Source organism: Dufourea novaeangliae, unplaced genomic scaffold, assembly GCF_001272555.1.
Source record: "Dufourea novaeangliae isolate 0120121106 unplaced genomic scaffold, ASM127255v1 scaffold16, whole genome shotgun sequence".
Lineage (NCBI taxonomy): Eukaryota > Metazoa > Arthropoda > Insecta > Hymenoptera > Halictidae > Dufourea > Dufourea novaeangliae.
The window spans coordinates 2,962,849-2,986,729 of NW_015373891.1; the positions used below are offsets into that span (position 1 = coordinate 2,962,849).

A 23,881-nucleotide genomic window follows, 5' to 3' on the forward strand; every position below is an offset into this window, starting at 1 on the left:
TCTCTGTCTGGCCAGATAGCGCGTCAGAATAAACAATATTTACGAATTAACCCTCTGAATAATGCCCCTACCGGACGAAAAACTCGATTTCGAGGCCCTCACTGCGGTTTCAGTGGCTTCGGGATTGTTACGTTTCTTCTGCTGCTTAGGATTCTCGTATTCAACGTTGTGGTTTCTGATTTAATGCGAGTGAACGGCGTCCAGACCATTCTAATCAATCTTCTGTTCCTTTTGTTGTTAATAATAGGACATCGTTTCGATGCGTTCATCTCGTCGGAATAAACAGCCCGTCGACTTGTCGAAGATCTGTAACGAAAGTGTCGAGCACACGTGCGATAATCGTTGCTCTGCACGCCGGTGATAAGTTTGCTGAACTTCGCGAGCCAAACTGTCGGAATCTCGTGTATTTCTTTGTGTAGTCGCAGCGACGACACACACACTGTATCGCTTGTCTACACGGAGGCTTAAGAAATCGATCTGAAACAGGTGTTCGGACGGTTCCCACATTATGGTACATTGGAACAGTTGCCAGAGAGAGTCCGTTTAACCGGACTTAGTAGCACGGGTGCAATTAGCGCAAAGAGACTTGGGATGGAGCATCAAAGCCTGTAGAGCATCGCGCCAGAGACGGGGGAATTAAATTAACCGGCTCATAGGAGGACGCGCGTCGTTCGGATGCGCCATGCCAACTTCGCTTCCGGCGAACCACGACGCGTCGTCCACGATGGACAATGCCGGCTGCGTCTCGACGTGATTCCAATTAACCTGACGATCCGGCTGGCATACGTTCTTGTCTCGTCGAGCATTATTGGACCGTGTTGAACAACGACGTGTCGGGATTTCGCGAGTTTTCCAGTCGAATGATCGATACACCTTTCGATACAGGGTCATTCCACGCGAAATGTGACACTTTCTGAAGCACCATTTCGGATTTCGTTCAAATTCGGATATGTGTAGTCTTTAAGGATAAGGATTTTTGGAAATTTTAAAAATTGTTGATTTTACTGCTGTTTGAAATTTAGGGTCAACCTTGTTTCAATAAATCATAACTATTGAAATAATAAACTGATTAATATGAGCCTTGCGGGTACTTACAGTGGAGACATAAGAGTACCGAATAAAAATTATTTCAGTGAGAAAAAGATATTTTTTAACCATTTATTTTGCAATTGTTTTAAATAAATGCTCTGCTTTTATACCGGGGAACTATTTTAAAATTTTGAAAGCAATGAGGATATAGCCCTATTTGTTCTCTTTATGGACGTATCTTCGAAAATATGAACACTTTTAAATTGACCGTATGAAAATTAATTGAAGTGAACGTTGCGTCCAAGCGCACCTACAAGTGCGGTACTAGCAGCAGCCTTGCAAGGTCTAATACCATTAATAGTTATCGGAAACTTACCCTCGTCGATGATATTAATTGCTGGAGATATTTTTCTGTCACTACCTGCGTTTCGAGTCACCCTGCATTTCTTTGATTGGTTCGTAGACGTATTTACCTTACCAGGGGTGGGTTTCTTGGTCCCTTAGTCCATGTTTGTCAGTACTGTTGTTACAGTCAAACCGAGTGCACGTGTCTTTTCGTACTACGAGAGTTTGAAATGTGCTACAATCCCCTTTGCGAAACCCAATCACAGTAAGTGTTTGAAACATACTAGACCTATTACAGAAACATTACAAAAGAAGTGTCCCAACTATTACGAAACACTTAAATCACAGTAGCAAATTACATTCATGAACAATAGCAAAAAACTCTAACAGAATAACATAAAAATGTCTCCTTGAACCCTGGTCTAAGAGTAATATTAATAGGCTTCATACTTACAACCACTGAAATTTAAAATCCTATTAATAAGCTACCGGTCGATAAAGCGGTTAAGACCGTGTCGACGCGTATCGGAACTGTGAACGGTGACACCGGGTGAAAGCTCTCATTTTTTGTCGTATTACCTCGACTCGACAATGAAAGAAAAACGAGAACGGACGACGTATCGGGGGATCCGTTTCATTTGTCATCGTCTCTTGCGCGGGCCTTAAACCAATATTCCTTTAGAAAGCGTGAAACATCGACGCGACCGAATCCATCTGTCGGTGTCGGCTTTCTATACAATTAAAAACTTGCCTTTATTCCAGGTACATGAAATACCTGTATCCGTACGAGTGCGAGAAACGACGGCTGTCAACGCCCGCCGAGCTCCAGGCGGCGATCGACGGTAATCGCAGGGAGGGACGTCGCAGCAGCTACGGGGCGTACGCGGGCGGCGGCGGGGCTGGCGAGAGTCTGGTGCAACGGAGCCCGCACACGCCGAGCTCGTTAGCGTTGCACGCGCAAATGTCGCCGTTGTCGTTGGTCACCGCGGTTGCTGCCAGTGGTCAGCACCATGGACCCCAGTCGTTGGTGAACGGAAGCGCCGCGCACACCCCTTTGACACACCATCCGCACCATCCGCAACACCCTCAGGGACCGCTGGGACAGCCACCGAATGCCGGTTAGCCTGATCTAGATTTTTTTTTTTAGCCTGCTCCATACACTTTCCGTGAAGCAGAGATGGGCAAATGCATTATCTAGATGAAAAGTTTCGAATAACGAATAAAAGATGAAAACTATATATTTCGTCATTTTAACTTGATTGAACGTGGTTATTCCAATTTTTATCATAAAATAATAGTTCTTCTTGAATTAGTAAAGAATTTGCAAACAAGTATTTAATCTTATGAACTATTGTAGGTCAGGATGACGATCTTCGTTACTGCTGCTTCTCAATATTATTCGAATAAAAGTGTGCCCATCTCTGCTGTGAAGCTACTGGGGTAACCTTAACCTTTTAGGTACAGCGAAAGGATGTAGGAAGAGTTGGGACAGTTTGATGGAATGGACACAAGGAAACATCAATGGTGTCTTGATATCCATAAACATTTATAGGTTCAAAATATAACCAGAAGATGAGATTGCTTATATGTGTCACTTTGTGGTCATGTTTTGAACTTTTAAATGTTTATGGATATCAAGATATTCCATTGTGACCTGTTGCATCAGTGTCCCAACTCTCCCTACCGCTAGATGGGCAGCTTTGCCGCGTAAATAACGTTAGTAATGCGGGGACGGTGTTTAACTCTTTCCACTATACATTTAGCCATGTTTAACCTCTTCAGGGACAAATTATTGAGACTTTTGTTCAGCTGCATCTACTTAAAATATATTTATGAATATTAATAGGTTATCCTTCTTTTTTGTTACGGAATTTCCCAGTAAGTGTTTATTCATAATAATATTTATTGTATCTTTAGAATCCTGTTTGAATGAAAGAAAAACTAAATGTAAACATATGTGCCAGTATCCCTCAAAAGGTTAAAAATAAATAATACACACGATATTCAACGCGAGAATAAACAAGTGAGCCATTGTAGTGTAGTATCGTTCAAAAGTGTGACTTAGAGACAAAAAACGAGTTAATGGGAAGCCATTATAGTGGCGTATAATAGTTGAAAGGTTAATAACTAGTTAGACGAAGGTGATTCTACCGCTAGAGGCCCCAAAGATAACTAGCCGCTGACATCGGTATTATAATCTACCGCGACTTGAAGGGCCCCCTGTGTCATCGACGTCTACCGTCACGGAGACCGTTGTGTACCCTCGCGAGCAAACTCGGCTTCCGTCAGGGGAAAAGGTGGCGTAAAGCTACGTCTACACTATACATATAACATATCAAGTTATATACCAAAGTTATAAAACTTGTCAGAAAAACAGAAAGAAAAATGTTACACAATGTGATGTTATATAATATTTTTCGTGTTATATACCAAGTGACATGTTATCCATCAAGTGTGACGGCATTATTAATAATGAGATACGAAATGTTACACAAACTTGTTACGGACTTTTCCAAAAGGTATAATTTTGTAATAAGTTATAAAAACATGTTGTATAACAATTTGTTATATAATACTCTTTTGTTACATAGTGTAGACACAGAAAATATCGATATTTCGCACTTAGAATCGAAGCATCAAAGAGAACAGCCACATTCTAACCTAAATTCAATATTCTTCCGACTGCGCCGGAAACTGAGAACGGAGCAATATTGAAAAACCAAAAAAAAAAAAAGACCGGAAACAGGAATCGGAACGAGCAACGGAACGTTTAGATGAAAAGTTAGCGTTAGGAGGCGGACAGGAAAGGAGGAAAGAGATATACCCAGAGAACGGGGGAATAGAAGAGGACAGTGGGTTTATTTTAAATCGGTAGTTAGGGTTTCCAAGCCTCCCCGGAGATGATGATGCGAGAGCGAAGGAGGCGTAATTGATTGTACGATCCCCCGGGAGACAGGCGTTAACGGATGACTCTCGCTAACGAGCATTCCTACTTCCCTACCCCTTTCTTCCCCGTTTTCGCCCCTACCGCGATCCAACCAACGGCCGTTTCCAACCCCGTTTCACCACCCTCCACGACTCCACGGTTGAACCAATTTCAATCGGTTCGCCCAGTCGCGAGCACCGCCCCTCGAACTTGCATTCGCGCCTGACTCGCTGCCACTCGGTTTCTCATGAAATAGGGCGGATTTAATGGTACGTTTTCATGTGACAATGAATCGTCACTTCCTTACGGTCATGACTAAACTTGCGAATCTTTATGCAAAATGACATTTTATACAATAATTCATAAGGGTAAGAACAGAAGTAGGAATTACTTTCTTCCCCTAAGTATCTTATTGGATTCCAAATAAAACAGAAAACTCGTTACATCTGCTGAAAGTTTTGTTTTTCATAGTATTTCACAAAACCCTATCAGGCTATAAATACATAAAATCTGTAGTGTAGTCATGACTCTAAATATTATGACATTTGTCGTCGTGAAAACCGGATGGTTGTCACATTGGTGTACATCGGCTCATACCAGTGTCACAACAAAACCCCAGGACTTTTACTGTCACATGAGAACGTACCTTAACTTTCGTTCGAATACCAGAGGTGTCTCGAAAGGATCGTATGTATCGATTACGCGACAATTTAGACGATTACTCAGCCCCCCCGAGACTCTCGCCGATGATTCACCACGAAATTTTCGTTGCTTACCGCATGTTTCTATTCTCCGCGTGGTCTACCCCAGGGACGAAGAGTCGAAGCCCCGTTCGAGATGGACGGTGGCGAAACCGCACTTCCAATGGGTCATTTGTCGAGACGTCTCGGTGCTCCCCCTCCCCGGTAGTCCCGTACGGACGCGTACACACCGTCTCTAGCAGATGTGTGTTCCTCACCCTGGATGCTGCTTCTCCTCTCTCGCGGTTCCCTTCGTCTTTCCCCACCCCCAGCTTGCCGATGGGGCAACGCCAATCAACGACCGTCGCCGTTTTAATTTAGTACTCCGTGAATGCCCGTTTAGACGCGGCCCCGCGTCGCGACGTCGCGTCAGAACGCTCGCGCGATTGATGCGGGCGAACCCGGGCCGTTTGATCGATCGTTCCGATGAACATCTTGGCCCAGCATTTACACTAAAGGTGTGTCTCTCGATAATATCGAAATGTTATCGATAATTCAGTACATCGGTAATATCGAAATGTTATCGATAATTCGATACATCGGTAATATCGAAATGTTATCGATAATTCGATATATCGATGATATCGAAATGTTATCGATGCTTCGATACATCGGTAATATCAAAATGTTATCCATGCTTCGAGATACCGATAATATCGAAATGTTATTAGTAATTCGATACATCGATAATATCGTTAAGGAGAATCGAGCCAGATGTGATTGAAATAGTGTGTAACACACAATAAACATATCATACGAATGTATTTATTTTTTGTGTAACTGATAACAGACAGCATGTTTGTGTGTCTTCTGCTGTAGTCTACTTCTTCGTCCGTCCAGCTTTAGAAAACAATCGTTCACTTGGAACAGAGATTGCTGGAATGGATAAATATTTATTATACGGTCATAGTCCAAAGACACGGAAAACTTGTAGCATCTTCGTTCTTCCACCACAAGACTGGATCAAATTTCCTATTCATTGCTTTCTTTAAAGTATCTATAAAAAATTCATTTAATTGTATAATAAGTATCAATAATTAATGTATCGATAATCGATAGTCCCAACTCTATGTTACACACGGCACGACTGCACAATAGTGTTTTGCCCTCGGGATATCTCGATTTGTTGATCTCCACCGCGGTGTGTGCACAATTAACCAGCGGTCTTAATTGTTATCGATCCCGCAGGACCGATCCCGGGAATGGCGCCGTCCGAATTCGAGGCACGAATGGTGGAGTATGTGAAGCTGCTGAACAAGGAGTTAAGGAGCGCGGGAGCGGGCACGCCGCCGCCGATGATCCATCGGCAAGGTAGCGCGTCGCCGCCGTCCTCGACGCCGCCGAGGGACGCAGCGTTCAGCGCCCTCGAGATGTCACGACTCACCCTATGGAACATGTACAACAACAACACACTTTATCCAGGCGTTGGTCACCAGCCACCATTATCGCCGCAGACCTCGCACTCGCCGGTACCTCCAGCGTCCAGCCCAGAACCGCAAAGGGAAGCCCTCGATCTTGGACTCAGGTAATTTTTAGATTAAAGATAAAATTCTCATATTATTCCACTGCTAGCTGTACGTTCGAACATTTTGTTTTAGCTGGCATAACACGACTCAAGAAAAGCTTTAACTTGATGATATTTATATATTACTATGAACATAATAAGACGTTTACTACAGGAGCTACATTTCTAATTTTCATGTTTATAAATAAATGTCTAAAATTCTGAATTTGCATAAACATCCGCAGTCTACCAATAACGTAGAAAGTGTCCTATGATTTTGAAACTGAATTTTGTACCAAATGATACCTTAGTTTAGAGTTATAATTAGAGTTCTTGAATTCTTTTTACACAATATTCTTTCTTGTTACGACAAAATGTTAAACATTGTCCGTGGAGGAGTAGTGTGAATTGGACCGTGTTAATTATTCTGTGTGTTTTCAAAGGAACATTCGTAACCAGTTAATTATGTTTCAGGTCATCGCCGGTATCTTCGTCGCCAGCGAGACAAAGTTCACCCTCTTCAGGCGGTAGCGTGCAAGTGAAGAGGGATCCAGACATAATCGGCACCCCTGGTCCTCCACCGGCGAAAAGGTTACTTTCCGACGACGACAGTCCAATCGAGAAAAACGCTTCGGCCTCCATAGGCACGCACATTAAAATCTCCAATCGAGGTAGGCAAACATTTACTCTTTGAATACTTTAGGTTACGTTTGTATCACGTAAAAAAAATGTAAAAAAATGTAAAAAGAATTAGGTTCCTTTTGGCCACTGTATTAAAAAAATGAATGACACAGTATCCAAACTAATACAGGTGGCCCATTAGGTCCGAATGTATTGCATTTATTTAAATACAAATCGCGCGTAACTTGTTGATGTCGCGAAAGTGCTATATCGCTAACCACAAACTTCGATTTTCATTCGTAGGAGACGGCAGGAACGGCGACAATTCCCTGGTGGTCAGTATGGAGCTGAACGGGGTGATGTACCAAGGTGTTCTGTTCGCCCAGACGGACAGCAGGACCGCGAGCAGCACATCGGCGAACAACAACACCGCGAAAGCGTCCCGGAGCGTGGTCTCGTGAACGACGGAACGACGTGCATGACACGCAGCCTACCCACGATGTGTCTCGATACTTAATTAACGACCCTTGTAGCATTCATTCGTAGCGATAATAGTCGTCCTCGTGGGCGGACGCGAAACACCGGTCTGCCGCACGTTCATTCACCACCGATCGGCAACGACGGTGCGTTCGTAATTGTACAAATCTTAAAGTTTATTTCTTTCGAATCGTGTTTCGGATTCGTTCAGAGGAGAGAGACAGACGGTTACGTTCAGTTCAATTCCGTGCGTTCCCCCCTTCCCATTTTGTCCACGCGGGAGGCTCCATGGGATCGTTTAGTTTTGCTTTTTACCGCGAGTGTCTATCCACGGGTCGTTGAAGGTTTTCTCGGGTCGGACAAAAGGCCGACAGGCAGGTTCTCGAATGAGTTCTGAATTTGTTATTGTGATACTAGTTGAGCGTTCAACCGATCGTCGGTGCTTGCCCCCCCCCCACGAACGGATTCGTTCGCGATTCATGTCGTACCGTTTGTTTTTGAATTTTTTCCCCCGATCTCGCGGCAGACAGATCTTTGTTCCCTCTCGTGTGCGCAGTGATCGCGTTGATCGTCGAGAAGATCGTACTTTGTTGTGTACGCGAAAATCGTAACGATCGGCGGTCTCGTCCCATGGTAGGCTGCTCCGCTTCGACGACTAATTCAATTGTTATATCGTGTGAATAGTAATGTATGTATGATTTGTGTGCAATGAAAAAAAAAAAGATGTCTCTCTTTTTTTTTTTTTAATTATGTTTCTCAATACGCCTTGCATTCCTTTCGTTCAAGGAACTTTCGGGAGTGTTTTGCGCTCGCCAGATCTATCTCCGTATTTGCCTTTTGGTTGCACGATCGGATATATAGTTGGACGAAAAAGAAGGAAATGAACCAATTACAACAAAGATAAGAATCTCATTTTCCGGAAGTATCTTGACTGAAAGGCATTCGGCCAAATTGGAGCAACGATTATTCACGAGAGACCGAACTTCGAATACAGTTGATGGATCATTTGTCCTCGCTTCTTCTTCTTTATTACTTTTTTTTTTTTGTAATCGTGTAATCAGCGAATCAAAACATCTTAACTTATTTATTGCCGCCGATTTCTCGATACCTCGAGACTCGAGCGTCGCCTATATTCTGGCGTGGTCCCAATTAGACTCGAGGAATCGGCCTTTTTCCGATATTTTATAGCATTTTAAATCAGCACGTGTACATTTGTTTTTACCGCGACTATTATCTATCATATCACTGCGAATGTTAGACAGTGACAGAGAGAAAGAGAGAGAGAGAGAGAGAGAGAGAGAGAGAGTGAAAGAGAATGATAAAGTATATACATATACATATATAAATATATACACGCACGTATATACATAAAGAGAGAAAGAGAGATAGAGAAAAATCGTCCATCTTATCGTTCGCTCGTTAAGTGTACATAGTCATTCAAACTTTCCTTTTTTTCCTTCGTTTTTTTTTCTTTCGCAAAGGGACAGAACTCAGTGCGACAATATTATACAACAAGATACGCTATTATTAATTATTATTATTACTGCTAGATTTAGAGAGAGAAAGAGAAATAGGAAAACTCTCGTATCGTGATTTTTATTCTTTTACACATGGATAATTTTTATTTTCTTGTACTTTCTTCTTCATTGCAGCCCGAACGGTTCTGTTTGATCGACACGGGGCTTGTATCGGGGAACCGGAAGCGAACACGTTAAACCCCGCGGATCGACGTTACTCGCTTCTTCTACGACCTTTTCTTTTCGTTTTCCTTTATTTTCTCGATGTTTCCCTCCATTATCGCGTGTGATTCGGCGCGGGAGAAACGAACGATGGCCGGGAAAGCATTTACTCTTGGCGTGCGATCTTGAAACGTTCGATCGACGCTCGGCGCGGCACCGTTCTCTTAGTTGTCCTTTTCGAATTTCTCCGATGTTTCGCGAAACGGCAAGAGACCCGTTTTTCTACCGGGTGTCGATTACTTGGGCCAGTCTCGAATACAATTTATTTACCGAGGGCGAGTGCGCGAACGCTGCGAGGCGACGCGGAACACCGACAAACGGATCTATAAATATAGAAATAATAAGAAACGTTTACCTTACATAATGCTTAGTATGTATGTGTACGCAACGCGCGGAAAGAATTACGGCACGAACACACACGCACACACACACACAGAGAGAAGACACACACACAAGTATATCCCCTCTTCTGGAGACGGACCGTGGAAACACGTAAGGTACGTGAAGTAGCGAGAATCGGAAATAAAAGTACATACTTTTTAGTCATAGTCGTTTAGGATAACAAGATTTAGCGAGGGTAAGATATTAGCAGAGTACGCGTGCGACCGTAATAGAAAAGGAAAACTAGATTAAAAAAAGACAGAAAGAGTGGTGTGCTCGTGAACCGTCAATCCGGTCATCAGACGGATGACGAGAAGCGAGAAATGGAAAAACTAGTTTCTTTTCAATCGTATGGAAAACAACACACACACACACACACACACAAACACAAACATACACACGCGAGTCGATAACGATAAGGACGAGAGAAGGATGAAATTGTTTTATTGTTTATAGTTCGATGGTTAGGCCAAAAAGACTGTTATATAGGACGAATATTATATATATTATATATATGGTAGAAATACTTTCTTATTATGGTTATTAAGAACGATATTATTCTCATCGTAAATATTATAATTACGACTATATTTACTGCTATTCCTAATCACTCTACTATTAGTATTATCGCAGCTATTTACTATTATCACCTTGTTACAGCGTGATAGCGAGTAACGGTTCTAATACAAGTAAAGGAAGAAAAAAAGATAAACACCGCGGCGAAACGGAAAGAAATACGGGAAATCCTTGTCGCTCCCCACGTCTATCCTTCTCGGCGGATACCATATTTCTTGTTCTTGATCGAGACAGCTTCTGTCTCGGGTTGGACCGGAAACTACATTTTCCGCGACGATCTCGGAACCGAGGACGATAGGTCTCGTCTTATTTTTTTCCGAGTGGTGCTCCAAGTTTGCCCTCCTTTTTATTTTCGGTCGATTACGACACGCGAAATTGGCCAACAGAAAGACAAACGATGTTTATTGAAAGTGTAGGCACGTCGAAAAGGCGAAACTCGTGAAAACCACGTCAACGTTGTCGCATTGTTCGATTGTGATTCTGGCACGAATGTTAGCGCGGCGATTGTTAATATTTATCGGGTCGTGGTCCACGATCCGGTTTATAGGTATTATTAATTTTCTTCGTCGATACCCGTAACAAAGATGCAGCACCACATTCACAAGCATAATATTGTAATAGTTATTATAAATGTTGTATATATTATATATGATATTATCGAAAGATGAAAAAAAAAACAGAACACTGACGACATTCAACTATTATAGTTCTCCATAAGTAGCAACTTAGTTATCTGTAAATCTATGTAAACGAGCCCACGAATATCATAACGAATAAAATCGACATTAGTTTTATATCAATAGTCCTGCTACCTCGTCGAGACTTTGTACTTACAGATTTATTTGTGCTCCTAATCTGGCCGAATGTTTGTAACCACAAAATTTTTATTGTTCTTATACCTGAACACATTTATTCGTTTCGTTAAAGGATGTTAAAACTTTGATTCATGATTAAAATCTTCAATCCTGGACAGTAGTAGTTTCTTTTCTTCTTCTGTCGTAAATGCGTATTGCACGGACAACATACACAACTTTACGAGCTCCTCTCTTCCGAGATCAAACGTCGAACTAGCTAGTTCGTATTCTTTCGACAGAGATGTATGAAAAACACCTTTGTCGTCGGTCTAAAAAACGAGCGATCCTTTAACTGGAAATTTGCTTTATACATTAAATATCTGCTTGTATGAATATTAACAACTCTACTCACACAAAGACTAATAGGATGTCCAGCTTCGTACAAATATTTGAACTGATGTGATCCATAAGAGGGTACTGTTTTACATTGAACATTTGAGGTCAAACACAATTCTAGATGAAAAATAATACTGAAGTATTTTGTAGATTTATGGCTAATGTAAGTAACTGTACTTAGTAATATTGACAATGTTCTTACCCACAGGAATCTTTGACTTAATAAGCATATCAAATAACTTATCTGATCCCTGTAAATTAGGATGAATGCAAGTACAATGTCCCAGTCTATCTGGTTTGAATTCAAGAATATCTTTTGTCTCTATTTCATTTGAAATCTGTGCTAGAACAACAATGTACTTCAGGTCCTTGGCGAATCTATCCAATTTATTATACTTTTAAGTAAAACATGTGACTTGAGTCTTACCTCTGCACAATGAGCTGCAATTTTAAGACCAGCATTTCTGGCTTTCTTTAACAACTCTAAAAATGCATCTCCTGCCATTGGATCCCCACTGAGATCTAGTCCTACTACACATTGTGGATATTTCTTAAAATAATGTATTGCTAGCTGTATGTTTTCTTCTGCTGCTTTATATCCTTGCTTACGATTAATAGATATTAATAATTTTACCATTATGTCTGGAAAATCTGTTTTACAGACCCTATAATTGTAAAATATAAGATTTAAATGTTATAGATTTACAAAATTTTCCAAGTTGAAACTATATATCTATTGAATTATGCTTACTGAAATGCTTTTATAATAGCTTCTATGTATTCTTGCTTTGTCATTTGTCCATTAATAGCACGAGGAGTGCTTCTGAGTTCTAAATATATTACATTATCTTCCTGGAACTCTTTGATTACATCGTAAGTAGATTGAAAAACTGCTTCTGGTGTTACTGTTAACGAATGTGCAACATCAAATACTTTGAAACACCTATGAAAAATTATATATTTAATTCAAAATATTGATACAATGCATTGATCGTGTTAACAAAATAAACGAGATAAAATATAAGGCAGGATTATCGTACTCGCCTAATGACGAATATTTTTCAGTACTCATAACTATGTTTTCGCAGTCCTCAGAAGTAGGATTTTGCATTTTATATAGTTTCTTCAAAGTGTCTGGACTCAACGAGCCGTTTAAATGAGCATGAAGTTCCTATAAAATATAAGATTCAAAAAATAATTGGTTTCATCTACAGACATTAACCTATAACTCGTTCAGAAATTACATGACAAATACGTACCACCTTCGGCAGAGATTTACAAAAATTTTTAATACTCATTCTGACGGATAAATAGAATCTTTTTATATAGGTACATATGTTTTTTCCAATTTAATTTAATTTACTGTTTATCTGACAGTTACTTGTTATAAGACAACAATGATATGAACGAATACTGATTGTACTTAAGTACATAAGTATGTATGTACTTAATGTACATATACATAAATATAAGACGTAAGTACATGAATTTGAAAATATAAGAATACACTTCTCAAAAGACTATACAAAACATTAGTTATCTTCTTAAAAAATTTATATTCTTATTTTATAATATTTTAAATATATTTACGGATAAGAGAGAAGTTGAATTCTAAGGTTATCAACAAAATTACGCGAAATGAATCTCACTAAACAGTGTTAAAGGCACTTTAATTAACTTTATTAAGTTCACAAAATAAAAAGTAACAGAGAATAATGAGACTTTAGATTATATATTTAGAGGTCACCCAATAAATCGTGACTTGTTGGTAATGAATAAATGATAAGTACATATGTATATAAAAACATATTATGTTAAATATGTTCAGTTACAATAATGTAAGCTCTTTATGAGATTCCATCAAGTAACCAAATACTTACGGCCAATAGTGTATATTTTTTGGTGTACAGATACAAATTTATTGAATACATTTATTTTTTTTACTAATCCAGTAATAAACAAGTACAGAAACATAGATTTTGTATATAAATAAAAATAGCACGTATAACTGTACTTTAAGAAAGCGAAGTTGAACAATTTGAATTTTTTAAATCTATCGTCGCACTTATGAACTATTTGATAACTTTTTGAGTATGTTGTACACTATAGTAAGGAGATGTAGTATCTACCAATCGCTAAAAACTTCTTACATAAGATTAAATCAGTTTTGGCATACTTATAATTGACATTTTTTTGTTACATTATATAAAGTATGAAAATTTATAAATTTTACACGTGTTAAAGTATATTGTAGAAAAATTGTTTATTCGGTGATTAAGGACAGAATCGTTTATTGTTGCTTAATAGATCTATATTCATAGTTTGTATAACGTTTACCATTTGTTCCTTTGTTAACGTTATAATAAATCATTAAGCAACATACGTTAAATTTCATCACTGTTTATCAATAAACAAGCACAAATAACTATATGTAGATTATGTCCGAGCATAAATTATATGTATACATTGTCTTAGGAATGTCTTTGAAATATATGTTACCGTTTAGAAAATATTATTATCCCTTACAACTTTTCATTGAATTTTGTGTATATGTGTAACTATGAAATATGAATGTACAAGCAAAACAGATGTACAAGATCTTAAGTTTAATTTTGGCATCAAAAGATTCGTGCAACATTTATGCTATAAATTATACAGCTGTATGCTAGGCAAGAATGATTCTAATGAATTCAAGAAATGTCTTATATTTTAAGATTGAATACCATTCCCAGGAACTGTTCATAATGAATTGTAATTACACCATCCAGATCTGTATCCAATTGTCTGAAGGCAGCAGTTAAGGTCTGAAAAAAAGATATAAACACGAAATATAAGTTTTCTTAAATATAGAAAGCAATATTGAATTTATAAAGGACACTATACGAGGTTGCACTTACATATAGGACAATGCAACACTGAATGAAATCATCAAAGTATATGGTTCCGTGACCAGCCCGATCATATTTACGTATAAGTGTATCTATAATGTGATCTGACAGTCTGTATCCAAAATTTATAAGTGCTGTTTTCAATTCATTTCGATCAATATTTCCACTGTTATCTCGATCAAATGACCGAAAACAGTTTTGCCAATCTGTTACATACTTCCACAGAGCCCCAAATTCTTCAAAACTGACTGTTCCCTTTTGTTGCTTGTCGAACATACCTGGAGAAGCAGGATCATTTTTGTCAATGTCAAACATACCTGCATCAATAAAATAGACTAAAGATGTATTAAAGATGATAAAGGACCATGCAAATTTATTCTGACGTAGCATACTTGTGATGACTATATGTAATTCTAAACTATTAACAACATTGCTAACACATATATTGCAAATCTATATTCATTTGCATGGTCATTTACAAACATATTAATATTATTTAAAAACATACTTACCAATCATTAAGCGAATGGTTTCTGGATTAAAGGGTGTCCAAGTGCCATTTGAAAGTGCCTGTTGTAATTCATCTGCAGTGATTGCACCAGATCTGTCTTTATCCACTCTTTAAAAAATAATTTGGAAAAGGAATAATATGTTTAAATTTAAAGTTTTTAAGATTTTAATGAAATTGTTTTTTTGTGCATTTGAAGTAGTTAACTAATGAACAGACTTATCTTCACAGTCATTATCAATACTCATGTTACCATTCATAATTACACTATGAATCATCAAGATAATTTTCATTTTGACGGATTGTTTTGCAAAAAACAGAGTAAACAAAGATACTTTGACTATTAGGAATTTATTAAGTTGAAAATAAAGTAGAAATATTATAAATTTGAGATGTATGTTTTCATCTCACTCCTCGTAATAAAGTAACGTGTTATAACGGTAACCTACAGAATTAAGTATGTCGAAATGCTTTGTTCGTTAAAAATATTAACAGTAGGCGCAGAGTAAAACCAAAACGATAATATCGTTTAAAACAAATTCTAAAATTCTTTGAATGAAGATATAAAATTCAAACACATTTATATTACCTTTGAAAAACATCCCATAGGAATTCCCGACTGGGCATAGCCGATACGAAAGTCATCTTTTTAATTAATGTTCACGGTCTTAAAGTATTTACTCAATAATAAATGTAAATTGAGTCAGTTATATTAGACCAATAGTACCTCGCGATTAACTGAAAGAGCACCACAAGTATGAATAAACAATTTGCGAAAAAATGTGCAAACAGCAAACAACGTCACGAACACGTCACTGTTTCGAGAAACTCTGGCGTGTTCACCGGTGTTACTAAATTCTTCTGAAAAAGTCACTAAAAGGATATTGCATACTCTGATTAACAGGATGACCAACTTATTTTTAAATAAAAGAATTCATTTATTCATTTTATTACTATTTATTGAAACATTTATCAATAATATTTATTACAGATCGTAAAGAATACTATACATAAAAGTATATTTAAAAGGTTATATACCTTGCGAAAATAGGTCTAAATAACCTGAGTAATAACAGTCTGAAAAGTCCTCCAATTTTGAATGTATATGAGTACTACATAGATATATACAATATGTATAGTAAAAACTATTATCTTTTATGTTGTTTTCCTTACAAAGGATGAATATTTAGTGATTACCATATTAAAGATAATGTTTAATAAAATCTTTAGTTCTTATAATTAATACAAAAAGCATTTTTTTATAAATTCGTTCAGTTCTGTGTAACTGACGTGGAAACTCGACTTCCGCTAGGGGAAAAAGTGGTGTAGGGAAGATTTAACATTTCAGTACTTGAAATAAATTTACTGAGTGGTAGGAGGCCTTTCTCCGACGCCACTTTTTCCCCTAGTGGAAACGGAGTGTGCTCGGCAGGGTACACTTAAGTTTGTTTAGATGTTTTTATTTTCCATGCTCCAATTCGGTATTTGTACCAAATGAAAAATAAATCTCTGCCCATTTGTAGCCAACTCCAAAATGGTACAATCTTAGAACCTTCTATTTCAGTCCAAGTTACAGGAATCTCAGTAATAGGAATGTTTAAAGATTGTGCAATATATAACATTTCCACATCAAATGCCCAACGTTCAACATGCAAGGCTTGGAATATAAGTCTTGCAGAATGTTGTGTTAAAAGTTTAAAGCCACACTGTGTGTCTTTAATACCTCTTACTCCCCAGAACCATACCAAGGAATGAAAGCCACGCATTAACAATAATCGGAAAAAAGTTCGTTTGGCAGTTTCATCTTTTTCTAAATGAGCTCTGGATCCACATACTACTGCATCTGCTGAACTCACTTCATTTGGTTTCTTCAAGTAATCAACTAAAATTAAAATTCTTATACCATAAATATTTCATGTGGCATATAATTAAAATAATATTTCAAAAGTAACTTACATCCTAAAATAGATCTCAGACTATTATCTAATTTTTCTAGATCCCCAAATTTGGTAGCACCATCAGCATCTGCAAATAATATTGCACTGCCCCTTGCACTCAAAATACCCTTAAATGCAAATGAATAAAGAATAAACTAATGATAATGCTTAAAACCAAAATATGGGAAATTTATGTATTGTTACTGACTAGTCTTACTGCACCCCCTTTGCCTCTATTCTTAATAAGATTTAATACTCTAATAGTATTATATTTTAGTGCATATTTATGTGCAATCTCCACAGTCTTGTCAGTGCTTCCATCGCTAACTACAATTATTTCATAAGTACATCCATTTTTTAAACGTTCTTCTAAATATTCCAAACATTCATCCAACATCAGTGGCACTATGAAACAGAAGTAACATTATACTCTTATGATATTGTTGTTAATGTATTGGTATTTACATCGTTGTTCTTCATTATACGCAGGTACTATGACACTCAGGTGTATGCTCCAATTATCATATAATGATGGAAACACTTCTGTAGATTTTGTCTTTGGATTGAAGAAATATTTCTCTTTTTCATCACGCCATATTTTGGGATATGGTTTCGTTATTATATACAATATTACAGAAAACTGGAAGTAAATAATGTTAGATCAATTACCAGAAATACAAAGTTGTCATAGGTATACATAATTATTGTATAAAACACTATTTGCTAGTGTTTAAAATGTTATAGTGTGTATAGAATTGCCACGTTTATGAATATTTACATGACACATAAATGGTAATGTAACCTAGAGACATACCGAAATCACACATATTACTACGAATATTATAGCATAAAGAAGTAAATATTCCAGGGCTATCATCTTAACATTAATAAAGTTTTAAATATCAGTAAAATGCACTTTATAAAAGAAACTAAGCGACGTGTACACTTTCATAGTTTTCTTTTTTACGCCGCTACCATACTACTACTCATGGCTGAATGGCCAATGGCCTGACTGAAGACTGAAATTTGAATGCCTGAGTATTGTATGGTTAGGGTTGAATCGATACTACCAAGGTATCGATACTTTTACTCATTGCTAGTATTTTATAAAGGTATCGATACTTAGTCGGTATCGAAACAAAAGTATCGATACCTACCTATTACTGTAGGAGCTCCTTTATTTCAGGCTATTTTATTTAGCTTAGGAACGCCCGTTGCTTAGACGTATTTCTCACCCACGTGCGTGCACCCCACTCTGTCGTCCAGCATATTATTTATTGCAATGACTAACCCGTGCTTTTCTATACTTTTATACATAAATAAGATAACGAAGCAAATTTAGTTATTAATCATTTTGTATAGTATAATTTTATTCACACTATTGATTACATTGTTTTCAATAAAGAAGAATGAATGAAATTACTGTTCAATCATACGTGCATTATAAAAAATTATTTCACAATAAATTAAACATTTTCGACAATGTAATATTTAAATTACATAAAGTTAAGTGAAAAAATATATACTTTTCCGTTTCATGTTTCATGACTGTCATATTTATCCCTTAACGTTAAACTGAAGCATCAGATATTTTTATTTCCGTCAAATCATATAGATACACGCATTATGAATGGAATATATAACACTTCATTTGTGCTAATTATACTCAGAATTTATGCTTTATCGGTAACGTCGGGTATTGACACTAAAATGGTAAGGGGGCTTCTGACGTCCTCGAAGCATGGAACAGAAAATTACATTGCATATAGGTCTATTCTTGTATCTCGTCTGTGGTAATATTCGACGCCAACTGTATCCTCTGGTGGTGACTGCGCGCATTACTCTTCTATAGATAAAGTAGAAATTTCATGAATCGACGACTGAATCGATAATGTCGCAATAGTTATCCTATTTAAAAATGTTCGGCCACAGGCGGTATATTATGTAATTTGTACCATTATTAACAATCTTTCTTATTTTCATTTCTCACTTTTACAACTTTTCTCATTTATTCTTCTTGTAATTTCTTTAATTCTGCGAACTATTATGGGTACTTCCGGTAAGTATGTACCTATGTACTTGTAATTAGAAGATATTTGACTGCAGTAGTAACTTCTAATTCCACAAACATAAGCTGTGTGTTACATTTCTTGTTCATGTTTAATACAAATTGTGTTCAGTCCTACAGTTAATAAGTTATGGTTACGGGTGTATATGCACGGGTAACATAGTTGTAAAGTGACAAATCCTTCATCATGACTTTACCAACGTGGAAGGTAAGAAAATACTTGAAGGAAATTATTTAGTCGATTTCAGCGAGACATTTTAAGAAAGTCGTTATCACCACCTGTAACTAAAATTATTATTGAAAACAATCCCTTAAATATGGATAATTGCAGTTTATTAGTTATACTGTCTCTAATGTTCGTTTTATTTGTCCAAAAAGTAATTCAATATTCAACGATAACTGAAAGTCAAGCAATTATTTGATAACAATGAAGAAGCGTCATCGGCTGTCAGAGCGTGATAACGTGAATCGATTTTGTGTCCAGAATTTCGTCCATCATCAGAAATCAAAGAATTTTCAATCAAATAACTATACGTATATAGGGTGTCCCAATTAATGGGATACATTTTGTTGTCCACGAAAATATTATAGGTAGCGATACAATTCGTTTCATGTATTATGTATCTAATTGGTCATTCTGATCGATATAACCGATTAATCATTGAAATAAGCGTTTGTAAACAGACTTGCAAAGTTTCTGGTGATGTCTGAAAGGATTAATGAATTGTTAACGTGAAAGGGTTACTACACTATACAGTCATTCTAGTATTTTTCGTCATATCTTTTTAATACCATAAAGTTGATAAAATATAAATAAATACTGTCAGAATTAAAAGGAAGCCACACGAAAACATAAATATTCATACAACATTTTATTAAAAGAAAGATGAAAGAGGTCTCCTTTTTTTTTGTTAGAAGTGTTTAATAGCGGCACCCTGTCAGTGATATGAAAGAGCATAGCGAACAATGACAAACTGAAAAAATCGAACGTTATCGTTATCCATAATAGTCCCAAAGGTTATTTGGTTGCAGCCTGTACACAGAATTAGTTTATCGTTGAATACGTTCGAATATGCTTTCTAGCTCCACTTCTAATATGATCGACGTCGAGTAATTTCAAAATATTCCGTGAATCAATACGAATTACCGTATCGCGAACGGTTCGACGATGCTTTACACAGTATTCGGAGTTTGCAAAATGGCCTCTATTATCCGTACGCGATCCCTACCTGGATGAATGATTACACGTTCGCCGTCGCTTGGTGCCTTTTTTCCGCCTCTCCGGCGTGGAGAGCCCTTCCCGGATAATTTCGGTATTTACGGGATTAATGTTCGTGCTATGAACAATACATATAAAGAGATGGGTTTTCGATAGATTGCCGGGGAACAGCTGCCCGGCCGGACACACGCCGCTAAGCGGCTTACGTCGACTCACGAAAAATTTTTGCGCTTTTTTGGAATATCGATCGCTAATCCGACAGGCGTTGGAATTACCGGTAATTTCGTCGGAATGAAATGATAATTGATTCGAGGGGTCGGATGAGGTTGACGGTGGGGTGGGAAGGGAACCCTTCGGGTAACGTCGTGTGCAGACGCGCCGGGGTTGATCGCGAACAGGAGCTGACCATCGGGATTGTTTTCGTCGATACGATGACGATAAAACGTAATATCGAGAACCGAAAGAGCGAAATGGAGGAGAATTTGTAATTACGAGTGTTGGCGGTGATACGTAGTACATTATGGTGAAATGTTTTTTAATTAACTCGATATAAATTACATTCTACGCTTTATTGAATTTTGCTTTGAGACGGTCAGTCGCGTTTTAATATGTCGGAGTTTAAGTAGGGAAGTTATTTTCTGTCACGGTGTATTACGTACGTGTATTTCAGAAGTGAACTATTAAATTATAAATTATTACTAACCTTAGTGATTGCATCTGGGCGTGTGGTGTTCATTCAACTTTGTAATATAATAGAATGGTTCACAAAAGGAGGACGAGTGTACATTTAATTCGTTCATTAAAGGTTTTAGTGAATTATAAAGAAATTAAAGATGTAGTTAGATCAGAGTTGGGCATAATTTTATTCAAATAATACACGGTGAAAAGTTGCAGTATCTAGGACGTTAACCTGTCTTCTAAACAGTTAATAACATTAAATAATTGTTTGTTAAATGTCGACTCATTCAGGAAAAAGTATTATTTTACTATAACTGATTCGCAAACAGAGAACAGATTTACGTTTTCAGGTGTCTGTGGGACACCCTATACGTTGTAAGTGCACGCATAAACATCTGAACTATAATTATCACATGTCAAACAATCGATTAACTTCGACCGATTGCACTGGGATCCGCTTCTAAACAGTACCGCGCACTGCCTAAACTAGTTAAAGCCCAGTGTACCTACGATCAAAGGCCATCTAAATAATGGTGTCACGTAACGACGCCTTATCTTCACGCGTAATTAATCGAATATCTTGCTTCGTGAATGAAATGTCAGAAATAATTTCACACTTGCATCAAAACACGAATAATCATAACGTTCGAGAACATCCGGAATTGTTACGGAACAACTGTGCTTCATTTGCAGGGTCGTCCCTACTTGGGGGGCCGTCCTAATTTTGTTTGTCTAAAACTTTAATAATCACGAACATCTTACATATAATAAACGGTCTGCGGCCGCCAGGTTTTGTCACCCAGGTACGGAGGCACCTTTTGCACCTTCGCCAGGAACGGCCCTGTTCATTTGGCGCGCGAATCTTCAGAAAGGGAAACCGTGACCCAGGTCATTGTTCTCGGAATATTTGCCGACTGTGTACACGGAATTCCGTATACGCAATATACAATTGAACGTCGTGACGACAGAGGTAGGCCTAATTCTGAGTTATGTGGAACGTTTTCATCGGGAATTACAGGCAAGTTACAAACGAGGCTCATATATCGCCGGATTATACCGCCGCGCGCGCGGAATTGAAAGGAGAGACCGCAACAGCCTGTGCAAATAAGGCGGGATGGTAATACGGTGTGCCTTCGGCACGACCGAGCCGGCAAATAGAGTCAAATCGAGGAAGAGGGCGATAGTGTAGTCCGTGGTGTCGGTACGTTTGAATACACAGCAGAACACGGCATATGCCTGTTTGCGTATATACGGTCGCATAATTCACAGGGATATCGTTGGTGTCATCCACGAAAGAAACCCCGTGATCGGTTTGGCATCGAGCCACAAAAGCTTCGCCAATGAACGATGCTGCGGACGCTTCCGTTCTCGTTTTGCGGATACACTGTCGCGCTAACAGAGATCCTCCATTACAACCCGGGGATATATTTAGACCTTGATATTTGAATACAATTGGGACGGTGACTATGAACGTGGCCTGAATCCATAATCCGTAAAAATTGAATTGTCACCGACGTTGTGTTATACAGGATGTCACTATAGTATGCGGTCGCGAACTTTATCGGAGCATTAAGCTTATCGCAGTGGTAAAAGAGCATCGTGTAACTGTAGAATTGTAATTGCTTCATTTACAAGATACAGTGTTTCAAAAGTACTTATTACAGGAAGTATTCAGGATGAGATCGTATAAATGTAGATTGGTAATTGCTACATTTATAAGGTGCAGCGTTTCGGAGGTTTTTCTTTGCAGAAACTGTTCAGAATGACTCGTTTGTGTTAGAATGTATGCTTGATGGACTTCCAAAACATGTAGGTAAGGGAATCATTTGCATTATGTGGAATAGTTTATATGTTATTAGGTATCGATTATTGTCGCCGGTATTATTTTTCATCTAGAGACTGTTAGATCCACTGGATGGATTGTGAACAAACGCAGCCGGTAGAAATTAATTATCGGAATTGCTGCCGCCTTGCTAAGCTTTTGGATTTATGGCCGAATGGAAAGATAGAACAGCAGGACACAATTGTGGAACATCGCTAGATTCACGGAGTCAGTCCGTTGTCGAGATTAAAGCTCGTTTTTTAATTAACTTCGGTGGTGCGTGAACGATTAGTGCTTCCGGTTGATTTCTTTAAAAGAATGAAAATCATAATTGCATGATCCTTGACGCGTTAACCCTAGCGATACCAGAATGAACGATTACTTACACTTACTTATTTTATGCAACTTTATAGATTGTTAGATTATTAATTATGCAAATCATGTATTCTTTATTATGGTATGTTCTTTATTCTTTTCAATGTGATCAATAGATTACATGCATTTTAGGTAGGGTATGATTACTTAAATGTTTAGTAGAGTAAAAAGGTGAGCGACGTTTGATATCTAGACATTATAATAATATTTATAACAATATTTATCTGAATAATCGTAGGGCATCGAAAAACGCTGCGGCGTTCATCATTGGATAGAGGATACGGTTAACGGGTTCGCGTGACTGCTCTCCACTCAATCGAACACCAGCCATATCCGACAGGGCACGATAGCGTTTCGATTAATTGGGTTATAAGTCATATTTTTCACGGGGGAATTTCGTTACGTGTCGAGCGTTTAAGGTTTGCCACGCGATGCGAGCCAATATTTGATGTTGAGTGCACTTGATACAATGCATCCCCAAACTGACTTTCCTGGTTAAAAAACTCAATATTTAGCGTCCCTTTTTCCTGGTCCCGTTATTTCAGGCTCCCTTTGACAAATTTATCGACTGTGTCCACTACGATTTTTCAAACTCCGTGTCGAGCCGGCCGGTGAAGCGACGACGCAGTTTTGGGACTCGAAACGGTGTGAACTGAACACTTCACTTCTTTATTGGATTGGTGTATAAATTGCAATATGGTCCAGTAGCCGTGATATACGTTCTATGTAGACCGACAATAGTAACTTAATATTTGCATGCCATGAATATTCTTCCTAATGAAATTTCTATATTTATTTGAGGTTTCTTCATTTGAATCTTAGACAGAAAAGAATGAGTCGAGCCTTGCGTATATAAGT

The 23,881-nt window shown here is 37.9% G+C and overlaps 4 protein-coding genes across 5 annotated transcripts in view; 1 reads left to right on the plus strand and 3 right to left on the minus strand.

Annotated features, from left to right (window-relative positions):
• Nucleotides 1-8,094, plus strand: part of LOC107188018 (protein dead ringer) — a 161,531-nt gene extending 153,437 nt beyond the window's left edge. The window contains exons 6-9 of the mRNA XM_015576242.1: nucleotides 2,137-2,492; nucleotides 6,229-6,565; nucleotides 7,019-7,215; nucleotides 7,469-8,094. Of these exons, the coding sequence (XP_015431728.1) occupies nucleotides 2,137-2,492; nucleotides 6,229-6,565; nucleotides 7,019-7,215; nucleotides 7,469-7,626 (1,048 nt within the window). The 3' untranslated portion in view covers nucleotides 7,627-8,094. The remainder of the gene's footprint in view (nucleotides 1-2,136; nucleotides 2,493-6,228; nucleotides 6,566-7,018; nucleotides 7,216-7,468) is intronic.
• Nucleotides 8,095-10,519: 2,425 nt separating this feature from the next.
• LOC107188225 (adenosine deaminase-like protein) lies at nucleotides 10,520-12,826 on the minus strand. Its single transcript, XM_015576485.1, has 7 exons — nucleotides 12,788-12,826; nucleotides 12,569-12,699; nucleotides 12,280-12,471; nucleotides 11,956-12,193; nucleotides 11,731-11,866; nucleotides 11,545-11,645; nucleotides 10,520-11,461 (listed from the first exon to the last, which is right to left on the minus strand). Exons 1-7 carry the CDS (start codon nucleotides 12,824-12,826, stop codon nucleotides 11,270-11,272), a joined length of 1,029 nt encoding a protein of 342 aa, XP_015431971.1. The 3' UTR covers nucleotides 10,520-11,269.
• A 1,404-nt stretch (nucleotides 12,827-14,230) lies between these two features.
• On the minus strand, nucleotides 14,231-15,753 carry LOC107188365 (programmed cell death protein 6). Of its 2 annotated transcripts, none has more exons than XM_015576653.1 (4): nucleotides 15,514-15,753; nucleotides 14,929-15,035; nucleotides 14,426-14,694; nucleotides 14,231-14,332 (listed from the first exon to the last, which is right to left on the minus strand). In XM_015576653.1, exons 1-4 carry the CDS (start codon nucleotides 15,567-15,569, stop codon nucleotides 14,231-14,233), a joined length of 534 nt encoding a protein of 177 aa, XP_015432139.1. In that variant the 5' UTR covers nucleotides 15,570-15,753. The 2 variants fall into 2 exon arrangements, with proteins under 2 accessions (XP_015432139.1, XP_015432131.1); XM_015576645.1 differs by having other exon boundaries at nucleotides 14,426-14,733.
• Nucleotides 15,754-16,363: 610 nt separating this feature from the next.
• On the minus strand, nucleotides 16,364-17,738 carry LOC107188511 (dolichyl-phosphate beta-glucosyltransferase). The gene is made up of 5 exons (XM_015576816.1): nucleotides 17,676-17,738; nucleotides 17,327-17,501; nucleotides 17,070-17,266; nucleotides 16,881-16,989; nucleotides 16,364-16,806 (listed from the first exon to the last, which is right to left on the minus strand). The coding sequence occupies exons 1-5, from the start codon at nucleotides 17,736-17,738 to the stop codon at nucleotides 16,364-16,366; spliced, it is 987 nt and encodes a 328-aa protein (XP_015432302.1).
• Nucleotides 17,739-23,881: the final 6,143 nt, after the last annotated feature.